Consider the following 13,028-nt stretch of genomic DNA (forward strand, 5'->3'; position numbering starts at 1 on the left):
GTTCCAACTCTGTGAGCGGACGTGGACTGCCTAAGATCCGTGTGCATCGGCGTAAGTATGTACGCAGTTGGAGACCACTCAGGAAGTCCAGTGGCGGGTTGATGTCTTCCAATCCGGCAGCTGCCCCAAGCTGGCCATTTGGCCCAATGAAGTCATAAAGGTGAGGCCACTTCCCCTCCGCCGACAGGGATCTATATATTGGCTCCTGGCAGCCAGGTGGGAAATCTGGGTTACCCAAAACAGGCACCATGGGGGAGGGCATGGGGGATACCGAGGATTTGTGAAAAGTTTCTCTGGCAACCTGTAATGTGCTGCCTAAGGTGGGGTGGTCGATAAGGACCCTTGGTAACGGGGTGGTGATCCATGGCCAGCTCTTGGCTGTGCCGTTGGAGTCCTCCAGCTCCATCATCACCCATTGTTTTGCCTCCGCATGACAGTACCAGTCAATAAGCCTGGTGAGGTGCGTTGCCCTATAGTAGGCTTTTAAGTCCGGGAGTCCAATCCCTCCCCTATGTTTCGCCATATGTAGTAATTGCAATTTAATGCGTGGTTTTCGGTGTGACCAGAAAAACTCTCGAAACAGTGCGTCAATACGCTTGAAGAAGGAGGATGGGAGATGTATAGGGAGGGCTTGTAGCAAGTAAAGAACCCTCGGCAGCGCGGTCATCTTGATGGCGTTACAACGGCCAAACCATGTCAGGGTGAGGGAATGCCAGTGATGTAGGTCTGTCTTGAGACTCTGAAGCATTGGAGTGAAATTGGCTTGAAATAGGTCGGCGGGCCCAACGTAATGTTGAACAGGGAGGATTTGGTCATATTTATTTGAAAAAGGGACAAGGCCCCATATTCCTGAAGGGAATGGAGCAAAGTAGGGAGCGAGGCAAGTGGGTCTGCCAGGAAGAAAATAAGGTCATCTGCGAAAGCGGCGACCTTATGGGCCCCGGAGGGTTTATGGAAGCCCACAATATTTGGGTTTGCCCGTATTCTACAGAGCAAGGGTTCTAGGGTGAGTATAAAGATCAACGGAGACAGAGGGCAGCCCTGACGGGTACCGTTTCAGATATTGAAATACCCCGACCTCGTCTCGTTGACCTTTACCGCAGCCGTGGGATCGGAATAAAGTGACAGTATCCAGCTGAGCATCGAAGTGCGCAGGCCAATATGTTCTAGAGTGGCCCTGATGAAAGTCCAATCCACTCGGTCGAAAGCCTTCTCCGCGTCTGTTGACAGCAGGAGGAGGGGTCGACATGATGTCCTGGCCGCATGAATCAGGTTAACCACCCTAATGGTGTTGTCGCGAGGTTCCCGTTGTGGTACAAAGCCTGCTTGGTCTTTATGAATTAGGCTCGGTATGTGTGGGAGCAGCCTATTCGCCAATATTTTGGCGAATAATTTTAAATCAGCATTCAGTAGAGCTATCGGCCGATAGCTTCCACAACGCTGTAGATCCTTCTCCTCCTTTGGAATGAGTGATATATAAGCTCTTAGAGTGTCTAAGGGGAAGGAATTCCCTTTTGTAATCGAATTAAGCGCAGTAACAAATGGTTTAGAAAGCGTCTCAAAAAAGGTCTTATAATAGGCTGGTGTAAGGCCATCTGGACCTGGGGCTTTCTTTGGCTTCAAATTTGCCAATGCTATACCCAGCTCCTCTACTGTAATGGGTTCCTCCATCTCCTCCAGGATATCTGCTGATAGGGAAGGCATGCCTGAAGAGGCTAAGTATGAGCCCGGGGTGAAACCTCCAGTTGAGTTAGGATCTTCAGGAGAAGGCCTGTTTAGATTATAGAGATCCTTGTAGAATGAGCGAAACTCCTCCGCCATGTCGGTGGATGTAAACACCCTCCGGCCGGCTGAGGACATGATGTGAGAGATGTGGGTTTTAGTACGTGGGCCTCTTATTGCTCTCGCTAGAAGGGAGCCGGGTTTATTTGAGAAATCATACATCGTGCGTCGCGCCCAGGCCAGTTTCTCTTTCGTTTTGTGTAGTAGGAGTGAGCGAAGTTCTTCGCGAGCCTTTAGTAGTTCCTGGTAAGTGGAGCGGGCTAAACTAGCCTTATGGGAGCGCTCTAAGGTCTGGATCTGAAGGAGAAGTTCCTCGGTTCGACGAGTTCTCTCCCTTTTGAGACGAGCCCCTATATTGATTAGGATGCCCCTGATGACCGTCTTATGTGCCTCCCACATCACTAACGGGTTTGAGACCGAGGTTTCGTTTAAAGAAAAATATTCCTGCAACTTGACCAGTACCTCCGCGCGAATCTCCTCAGACTGCAGCAGAGCCTCATTTAGTCTCCGGGAGGGCGGGGATTTAGTCATTGGTCCCAGTTGAAGCGTCAGGTGTACTGGAGCATGGTCCGAGAAGGAGATGACATCTATAGAAGAGGCCACCACCCTTGCTAGATCTTTATGAGATAATAACAGGTAGTCCAGTCGTGTATAGGAGTGATGGACTTACGAAAAATAAGAGTAATCTCTGTCTTGGGGATGTAGTAGGAGCCATGGATCAGTTAGGCGCAGGGTGCGAAGGTCAGCCTTTACCCGTTTCAGACGGGCATAGGAAAGGTGGGAGGCGCCCCTTGAGGTGTCAAGCAGAGGGTCTAACGCAAAATTCATATCCCCTCCAAAGATAAGCATCCCTTCTGTGAACTCCAAGAGCTGGGGTACTAGCCCACCTAAGAATTGTACATGATCTACATTGGGAAAATATACATTGGTGAAGGTGACCTGCACGTCAAAGATCTTACCCTTAAGCAAAAGGAAGCGGCCCTGTGGGTCTACTCGCTGCGACTTGAGCATCCATGGTACCGATTTTGCCACCAGAATGCTGACCCCCTTAGATTTGGAGATGGGTGAAATACTGTGGTATGCTGTCGGGAAGAAACTGTTAGTCAGTTTGGGGATACGGTCCCCATGAAAGTGAGTTTCCTGTAGAAAGGCAACCTGGGTTTTGCCTCTACGTAAGTCAGCTAGGAGTTGAGAGCGTTTTTCCGGGATATTAAGGCCATGGACATTGAGGGAGGTAACCTTTAGGAGACCCATCGCGTTGTCTATCACCACGACAGACACTTGTATGAGGATAAAGATGGCGAACACCTCCAGTCACGTCGCCGCCCAGCCGGGGGGCAGCACCACCGAGAAAAGAAGAGGGGGTAGGAAATAGAGCGAGAGACAGCGGGGGACAGGGGATTAGTGGAGAGTAGGGAGGGGGTAGGGGAGTTGAAAGGGGAGATCTAGACTGTAATACAATTACTCTATGGACCCCCGATTTAACCAAAATTTAGCAACCGGGAGGCCGCCCTAAGTGGGGGTGGTCAGTCCAGCGAGGATCGCTGTTTGTAGGGTAGGTATCTAACCTTAAAGACAAATACCAAAACTACTCTGCATTGAGGAGATGCACTAAATTGGGACATTGAGAATCATAATAAATGAATATGTAAACAACATTTTAACCAGCTTGAAAAATAAAAAATCATAGCCCCAGTGGGATTCTGGTAGTCATGTGTAGACACAGTAATACCCATTGTCTTGTGGTCGCCCGGCGTTACTGCACCGCTGGGGCGACCTATGGACCAGGGGGACCCGCACAAGCCACCCGAATTCCTGGGCCAGGCATGCGCAGAGTCCCCCCAATCCCGCCTCCCGGAGCGGCAAGGCCATGACGCCAAGTTCCAAGCCTATGAAACATTGTCCAGGAACGGATAATAGAAAGCAGGTACACACCCATCCTGTTATCGTAAACTAAACACAACCCAAGCTTAGCATTATAAAAACAAAAATGCAAAAAGGAGTGCCGTACTCGTAAAAAAGAAAACAAAAAAAACATGTAGGCATCCTTGCGGCCTGTGGCTGTGACCCAGGTGGTTGGACCTCATGATAGCGAGACCCATGCATATCAACACAACACCCCCTCCAGTACCTGTGAGGACCAGAGTAGGGGAGCAGTGCGCAGGCCCGCACAGACCAAGCCTGGTTGTGTCCCCTAGAGACATTTTACACAATTCAGCCCCACCCCACCCAGCAAAACCTCAGTATAGAAAGCCAGGAGAAAATATAAAAATAGTAACTAAACATGGTAAGTGTGTGGACACAGCAGGCCAGGCGGCGCCGCATGGGGTGAAGGGATAAGAGGGCCGTGCAGCCATGTCTCTTAGGTATAGTCATGTTCTTGAGCTGTCAGCTTGATAAATCTTGTGTAAATCGCCAACTGGGTTGATGGTGAGGGATGGTGAAGACATGGAATACTGTGAGTCTTACCAGCTCCTGTACGTTAAGGAGTGAGTGATTAATCTTCGGATGATGTCAGATGTGATCTGATGGCTTCTCGATTGGGTTGACGGGATCTGGAGCGTCGAACCCTCTGCTGCCGAGGGGCAGAGGGGTTAGGTGTATCCTGTGATAGCAAGTAATCAAACCAGTTAGGTATGTCTATCACCGGTCTAGCGATAAAATGAAAGAGTGCGGGAAGCTGATCCGGTGTGCGAAGGTGAAATTCAGATCCTTGTTTCTTGACTATTAAATGAAAGGGGTGACCCCAGCGATAAGTGGTGTCAGCCTCACGGATTACATCCAACAGGGGTCTCATCATCCCTCGCATGACACGTGTTAGCCTGGATATGTCTGGGAAGATCCGGATGGTAGCTCCATCAAAGTCTATCGGGCCCCTCTCCCATGCTAGACGTAATATGTCTTCCTTGATTGTAAAGAAGTGCACTCTGCACAAGACGTCTCGGGGGAGATCAATGTCAGCCGTTGATCGCTGAGCAGAAGAAGGGGCCCTGGGACCCGGTATGCGGTGCACCCTGTTAAGTTCCAGATCTGCGGTGGGTGGTTTCCCTAAGACCTAGTTCAAAATAGCGATGACAGTGGACCGGAGATCGGGGCCCATCGTGGCCTCTGGGATACCTCTGAGGCGTAAGTTATTCCGCCTGCTCTGGTTCTCGCCGTCATCAAGTCGCAGGTGGACATCCACAAGATGGCGGCGAAAAGCCCTGTGTTCAGATTCTAGGGATGTGATGCGAGTTTCAGTGTCTGCATGGGAGGATTCAATAGCAGTCACCCGCTCCTCTACTGTGTCGACTTGTTGCTTTAGGTCATGCAGTTCCCTAGTGAGGGCGTTAACTATTGAAGTGGCCATTGCATTTAGGTCCTGTTTAGAGGGTAGGCCCGACATTATATCCCTCAGTGAGCCCTCCGCCACGCCGCCTCGATCCCCTGTGCCATCCGACGGTAGTGGGGTGTCTGCAAACGGGATGGCTGGGGACTGTATGGGTGAGGGAGCCCTGTGTGATAAGGGGGGAAAGTCCTCCTCTGCCGAGGATACAGCTGTCTGTGTGCCCCTCTTACTTGTAGTTGCAGCGCTCACTGTGGAGACTCGTGGCGGCGCCATCTTGCTCCGTCCGGCCGGCGAGGAGATTTGCTGTTGCCGTAGAAAGTAGTGGGAAATTTCAGGTCCCCTCCGTTCCTCAGTGGCCGGAGGGTGTTTGCGGCCCCCTGGCATGTGAAGCTGGCTTGACTGCTCGGTTATACGGGTGATTCTCAGCCCGTTCCAGTGCAGAGCTCCCAGCGGTGCGTCCTCACACTTCCATAGCTAAGCAAACCCCCCCTTAACAGTTTCTAACACAAATTGTAACAGTTCCTTCACTTCCCCTACAATCACTCCTTGTAGGTCTTCACTCGACTAAGCTCCCAGACTCTCTCACTAGACTTGCTGATCCACTGCCACCGGATCCTCTGAGCTCTTCCAATCCTCACTTTCAGTATCTTCTTCAAGCGTCACCCCGGCTTCCTTGCTGGGTCCCTAGCTTGGCACTTCAGATACTTCTCAAGCTTCACCCCACTGGCCTGCTCGGTCCCTAGCTTGAAAACCCCTGCCCATTGGCTGAGATACCCCATATACTCCTAATCTGTTCTTGCTTTGCCCTTGTCTTATCTAATGTCATTAGGTACCCGGCCACCTAGCGAGAAGTACAGCGATTCCAGACTTAGGGGGAACTCAATTGATCCCTAACAATTGGCCAAGGCAAATACACCTGGCAGGTAAATTTAGGAGCAACCCTGCCTAAACATCAGGGTGCTACAGTGCCACCTTCAGTCCACCACCAATGAAGTCATATACGCTTACAGGTACTGAAAGTGTCCAAAGGATGGAGATGGCCAGCTTGGCATGGATTACAACCCAGCACATGGCAAAGATGGGACCCACCACACTTATTTTGCAAGGCCTTGCACACTGTGGTTCTAAGCATAGCCCCTAGGAGGGTTCTGTTCTGCAGTGTGCCCTAACATGGGGCCCAACCATGTGCCAAACTACCCTTACCTACAAAACCTCTGTCACTGCTCTCCACCATTCTCTTCGCCCTGAATTGGAAGCTCCTTCTTATCACTCTTCACTCCATGACATCAAGACTTAACTGAATTGTACATTCTATTCCCTAGTTCTCCCCAATATATTGTAAAGTCCCTTCTCTTCCAAAGTAACACAGACGGTCGCTCTTAAACAATAGGTTTTTTAGTGCAATGGTTCTCAACTTCAGTCCTCAAGTACCCCCAATGGGCCATGTTTTGGGAACTTCCCTTAGATAAAATAGATCTTATCAATACAATGTCATTGATATTGATTTAAAGCAGTTGTGCAAAGTAAAGGAAAACCTGAAAACATGGCCCGTTGGGGGTACTTGAGGACTGAGGTTGAGAACCACTGCTTCCGTAGAAGTACATTTAAACAATATACAGAATCACAATTGCATTTCCACTCTCTCTCTCTAATAACAATGTACTGGATTTGGCTGTGCGCCGTTGTTCATAACTTTTTATGGCTTAGTTGCATCCCAGTAAATAGCATCAAAAGTCCAGTCCTTGGAACCAGTGCTGGGACAAGGTCTTCCAGTGCCCAGGGCAAAGATGCCAAACTGCACCCACTCCCAATTTATGATGTGCAAGTTTAGGGGATCCTACACCGATCAGTCACTCCCTTGTCTAAATTACTGTCACTATCACTACTCCTATCAGCCTTGTAACAAAAGGAAGGTGCCCCCATCCCCCATCCCTACAGTAAACCATTGCACCCAGGGCAGCCACACCTCCAGCCCACCCCTTGTCCTGGCCCTTCTTGGAACCCATCCAGGGGTCCCACTAAGGGGAAACTCCACCACACAGTTCAGCTCTTTACAGTTTCCTCACTGATCACCTCCCATACAGGAACAGACCACGAGGTCCGATCCGGTTCAGAATCAGGAAGTGACACATGCAGGGGAAGGAACATCACAGCACCAAGTGTTAACTCTTACCACACCACACATTAACCCTTTAGTAGGCAAACACATATTTAACCTTTTAGAACCTGCCTATAGGATGATGTGAAGATCTGATAATTATCTAACATTTTTTTTACACTACAATCCTTATACTTAGAAGTAAAATGAGACTTTGACCTGTTTTTTCCACAATGTCTGTTACCTACCTGTGTCAAAATGTAGAGAAATGTCCTCCTGTTCACTTTTCATAATCATCCCAACCTCCTCTGTGAATGGCTGATCACCCCCCACATACATCTCTACTTCTTCTTCTTTAACCTCAGCTTTTATATTAATCCATTCTTCACCCTACACCAAGAATAATAGAAAACATCTATTAAAGTCAACTCAAGGCAGACATAAAGGACACAAATGGCATGTCATTCAGTATGTACCCTCCGTTGGAAGAACACAAGGATGAAGAGGACCCGCGATGTGTCTGGGCTTAAGACCCACAGAGGAAATTAATGTATATTAAAAAATAAAAATGGGGTGAAAAATGTAGGGCGCTAAAAGTAGCTAGAAACGGGGATGGGGGGTGTGGGTAACAAAGGCTGCACTTCAGATGTTGAAGTAAAACAAGAGACTACACAGAAGAACGTCATCTCATGGCTTAGAATATATATTTAGGTCTAGATGCCCAGCCCCACCTACCTGATGATGGTGAGGGATGGTGTGATCTTCCTGTATGGAATCCCAGGAACACAGAGGATCACCCTCTACCATTGACTGCTGGTCCACAGAATTCTCTTCTTTTTCTACTTTAACCTCAACTTTGATGTCTTTCAGTTGTTCACCCTAAACCCCAAATGTGATAAAACGGATTTATAAAAGGAAACAAGAGATGAAATAAAAGAATGTTATTTCAAAGTGTAGAATTCTCCAACGTATTTGAGTTCTAATTGCTCAGTCCCACCTACCTGATGATGGTGAGGGATGGTGTGATCTTCCTGTGTGGAATCCCGGGAATACAGAGGATGGGGACATTTCTCTGGTGGGTTCCTATTACTGGATCCATCTGTAGGAAACACACACACTGACTGAATACATTTTTTCTATGTGTTTATCAGATGATGGGGGATCTAGGTGGACCCTCCGTACTGCTCTCTCCTTTACAATAAAATCTCCTCTTACCCGGTGATGTGAGGGGCGGCTGATTCTCCATCATGATGTCCTTGTAGAGATCCTTGGGTCCTTCTAAATAAATTATTATTATTACTTCCTCTGCTGCCAGTTCCAACAATGTTTTCTTTTTACGTCCTCACAACTCACCCCTCACCCAGGATCTCCTGTGTGTTCACTTTCTATGTCTGTACAATCACACTCATCCTGTCTTCGTGTTCCACTCCATATAGTAGGAAAGGATCTCCATATCTATATTTTTTAACAATAATTTTAATTTATTTCATCAAACAAATACAAATCAATTGAAGTTGCTGCATATATTATACAACATTTGTAATACAAGAACTGAGAAGGCATAAAGTAAGTATAGTACTGATATAAACCTTGATGGCCTAGTCCAGCCTACCCCGGTTGGGTTCAAGCTGTAGGACTGGAAGGTCACCACTTTAACTATGCTTCTTACAGTATAAACTATGAGTATGGAAATAATGTTGGGAAGGGAAATTAAAAATAACGAATAACCAAAAAGTAATGAATATCAGAGATATTGCTCTACACAGACTAATTGCTTAGGTGAATGGTCACAATATTTCAGCCTGAAGGGTAAATTTAAATTTTACATTCTTTTAGGTAATTGGAGGCTCTGGGATGGGATATCCAAATTTTCCATTTTTTACTGAAAGTGGTTATGGAGTGTTTTTTATAAGCTAGCATTAATTCAAATTGTACCTGGGTATTCAATCTAGTTATGACAGTAGATAGATTGGATGCTTCCGTAGATTTCCAGAGATAAGCTATTGTAAGTCTTGAGGCTATTAAAATGTGGACCACAATTGTTCTATGTATAGTGGGGTATTTCTCAAGTTCTATACCTAGTAGGGCTGAGGCGGGAGTAAGTGTGGAAAAGTTTCCTGTAATATCTGCTATAAATGATGAGACTGAGTTCCAAAAGCTTTTCAGGGTTTTGCAACTCCAGAGGGTGTGTATAAGATTTCCAGTTTGCTCATTACACCCCCAACAAATGTCAGGTGTGGATGGGTAAATTTTTAATTTATACAGGGTTAAATACCACCTGTTAGTTATTTTTTGAGCATTGTCCCAGTGTTCTATACACAATGATGATTTGTTGATTATTTGGAATGATTTTTTCCACTGGTCCCATGAGAAGTTTTGACCTAAATCTCTTTCCCATTTTAACATGTGAGCATTTTTATTATCTGGATGGGAGGAGAGTATCCCATAGAAAAAGGAAATGCCTTTCTTTGTATGGTCCTCATGATAAGACAGATATTCCCATATTATCGATGGAAATTCTATCACATCATCAGCATTGAAATCTTTTAAACGTTTACACTTTCCAAGCTTACTCCTAATAGCTTCTATAAGGTTCAAGGGTAGATTTTTATATAATCTGATTCCCTGTTTGATCCATTCATCTTCTGAAAAGCGGATTCTGCAATAGTTAATAATTTCTGTAGGGAGGCATATTTTAGATTTTTTTTTAATATGTCTAGTTTTAGAAAGTATGTGTTTCCAAGCAAATAATGTAGTTTTAATACTCAGTAGATTTGGAGTGATTACTTTAGGGAGAATGGCTGTGGCTATTGCTAGTGCATATAAGTCAGAATTTTTAGTAGATTCTTGTTCTATGTTTAGCCATAACTTATCTTTTTTAGGGTAGAACTAATATTTCATCTGGTCTAAAATGGATGCATAGTAATAGTTCTTGACATCTTGTAGATTCATTCCTCCATTAGCTTTAGCGGTGGTGAGGATTGAGAATGCGACTCTAGTTTTTTTTATTCCATATAAATTGTTTAAGTTTGGTATTCAATTGCGTGAAAAATTTGGTAAGTATAGGGATCGAGAGACATCTGAAACAGTATAGAATTGTTGGTAAGGTTTACATCTTGAATGCAGCTATTTTGCCGACCCAGGATAGATGTGTTTTTTGTATATTCATTAGGTCTCAATTAATTTGTTCTAAGAGGGTAGGGAAGTTTACGTCATATATTTTAGTTGGAGGTGAGGTGAGTTGTATTCCTAGATATGTTATGGAGGTATTGTCCCAATTAAAACCATGTTTTGTACTTAAGTCTATAATTGTTGTGGCAGGTACATTCATAGGTAGGATGTGACAGTTACTTTGATTGATGTTGTAGTATGACACCTCTTTGAATTTATCTAGTGCTGTAATTACTGATGGTAAAGAAATTTCAGGCTTGGTTAGTGTCAGTATTATGTCATCGGCAAATAAGCCTAATTTGTGTATATCTTGGCCGATGGTAATACCTTTGATTTCTGGGGAAGAGCGTATAAATTCCGCTAAAGGTTCTATCGCTAGGGAAAATATTAGTGGGGATAAGGGGCAACCCTGTCTAGTCCCGTTGGTTAAAGAGAAATTTCTAGATAGCATACCTGTTGAGAAAATGTTTGCAGTGGGATGGGTGTATAATGCCATAATGGCAGAGTGTATGAATCCTTGGAAGCCAAATTTGGTTAGAGTTTGTGAAATATATTCCCAATGCATTCTGTCAAATGCTTTTTCAGCATCTAATGCTAGTAGTAGAGAGGGTGTTTTGTCATTGTGTATTAGGTTGATAATATTTAACATCCTTCTTGTGCTGTCAGGTGCTTGCCTACCTTTGATAAAGCCTACTTGGTCGGGTTTTAATTAATAAGGGGGTTATGTTGACTATTCTGTTGGCCAGTATTTTGGCGTATATTTTAAGATCAGAATTTAATAAAGATATGGGTCTATAATTTAAGGGGGATGTGGGGTCTTTTCCTGATTTTGGTAATGTTATTATTATGGCTTCTAGAAGTTCTTTTGAAAAGGTGTTTGAATTTGCTGCTTGGTTAAACAATTTGGCTAGGTATGGGATTAACGTGTCTTTAAAGGCTGAGTAATATTCTCCTGAGAGGTCATCCTCTCCTGGTGCTTTATTTTTTGGTAGTTCGTTTATGACTTTTGAGATTTCTTCAGTTGGTTTATTAAGCAGATCTAGAGATATAGGGTCGATGGAGGGGAGATTAAAAATGCTTTAATTTTGTTGGTGTCAGGTTGAGGGGTATTTTTGTCATCTTTTAAGTTATATAACGCTTCATAGTATTGTGCAAATGTGTCTACAATTTCTCGTGGGTTGATTATTACTTTGTTTGAGTTGTGGTGGATTCGTTTAGGAATTTTATTTTTTTGTTGACGTTGGCGCAGTTGAGAAGCTAGTAGTTTACCCGCTTTGTTTCCTTGAGAGTAATATTTCAAATGTAATTTTTTTAAATATTTATCATGATCAGCAATTAGAGCAAATCTGAGTTCAGCTTTTAGATTACTAAGTTCTAAATTTATGCCTTGGGGCTTTTTTTTATGTAGTTCTTCCGAATTGGATATCCCTTTCAGAATAGTATTTATTTTATTGTTCCTACTTTTTTTCTCCCTGGCAGCTATTTGTATTAGCAGGCCTCTGGCATAGGCTTTGTGAGAGCACCATAGTGTAGCATTATTAACAAAGACTTTATCATTCACTAAAAAAAAATCCTTTAGGCTTTTTTTCATCATAGACCGATACCCCTCCTGGGATAGAATAAATGTGTTATTTCTCCATAAATGGTTATTGGGACAGATTTGGTTTGATTTAATTTCTAGTGTAATTGGTGCGTGGTCTGACCACGTTAAATTGTGAATGTTAGCATTGGTTAATTTTGGGAGGAGATATTTGTCTGTGATGAAATAGTCTTTCCTGACAGACTCCATGGCAGCATACCGTCTCTCATACCTCATGGGACCCCACTCCCATAAATCTTTGCTTCTAGTCAAAGACCATGTTCCTTTTTTATCCTCCTCCTAGATCCAAGGTTATGTCTTACCTTATGCAGGTTTCTGCGGTCGAGTCCTGGTTGCACGAATTTTGATGGCGGTTTTTATTACTGGAGTCCAGCAATCCCAGCTATTAGCAGGGTGGATACGGGCGACAAATGCGATGCCATGAAGAGCTTACTGGCCTGGCCATTGGCAGGCAAGCGGCAACTTGGCCAAACGTCCTAGCTATTAGCGGGAGGCCCTTCCTGAAACGCCCCAGTCCTGCAGTGAGTAATCGCTCCCAGTTCCAGGCTGGATTGAGATCGTGCCGTGGTGGTATCGTGATATTTTTTTTTATATACATGGCAGCAGTGTTTGTTTATGTTGTCTGTCTACCTGACTCCGTTTGTTTCCTCTGGCTCTATGGCAGCTGGAGCGCATCTGCTTTCCAGTCCGCCACTTCTTCCGAGTTGCCTGCGCATCTGCGAACCTCGTCCGAGATCGAGGCTTGGTTCGCGCATTCACAGTCCTGGTAAGATGGCGGCGGTCGCGCATGCGCGCGAGCTCCGCTGCCCGATGTCGGCCCCATTGTAGGAGCGCCGGGGGAGCGGTGATGTCATCGTTGGCGCCAAGTTTAAATGGATGTCAGATACAGCTATTACTTGAAATATCCTACGGGCTCAGGCGACAGCTTCCTGGTGCACTTGTTTGAAGTTACTAAGGTAGGAAGCTATGCTGCTGGTTGATGATGACTTGCTATGGCTTGTGTTACCTGTTTTGATTATAGGTTTGATCTTTTCAGTTACCAAGCTTTT

The 13,028-nt window shown here is 45.1% G+C and overlaps 1 protein-coding gene and 1 long non-coding RNA gene across 2 annotated transcripts in view; both read right to left on the reverse strand.

Moving 5' to 3' along the window:
- The window catches only part of LOC141106877 (uncharacterized), a 211,149-nt gene that overhangs the window by 168,929 nt on the left and 29,192 nt on the right, over positions 1-13,028 (reverse strand). The window contains exons 11-12 of the mRNA XM_073597806.1: positions 4,900-5,143; positions 1,073-2,399 (exon numbers count right to left, since the gene is read on the reverse strand). Coding sequence (XP_073453907.1) covers positions 1,073-2,399; positions 4,900-5,143 — 1,571 coding nt within the window. The remainder of the gene's footprint in view (positions 1-1,072; positions 2,400-4,899; positions 5,144-13,028) is intronic.
- On the reverse strand, positions 7,439-8,304 carry LOC141105185 (uncharacterized). The gene is made up of 3 exons (XR_012235537.1): positions 8,210-8,304; positions 7,944-8,087; positions 7,439-7,598 (listed from the first exon to the last, which is right to left on the reverse strand). It is a non-coding gene; the product is annotated as an uncharacterized lncRNA (long non-coding RNA).

The sequence above is a fragment of the Aquarana catesbeiana genome, linkage group LG08, assembly GCF_042186555.1.
Source record: "Aquarana catesbeiana isolate 2022-GZ linkage group LG08, ASM4218655v1, whole genome shotgun sequence".
Classification (NCBI taxonomy): Eukaryota; Metazoa; Chordata; class Amphibia; order Anura; family Ranidae; genus Aquarana; species Aquarana catesbeiana.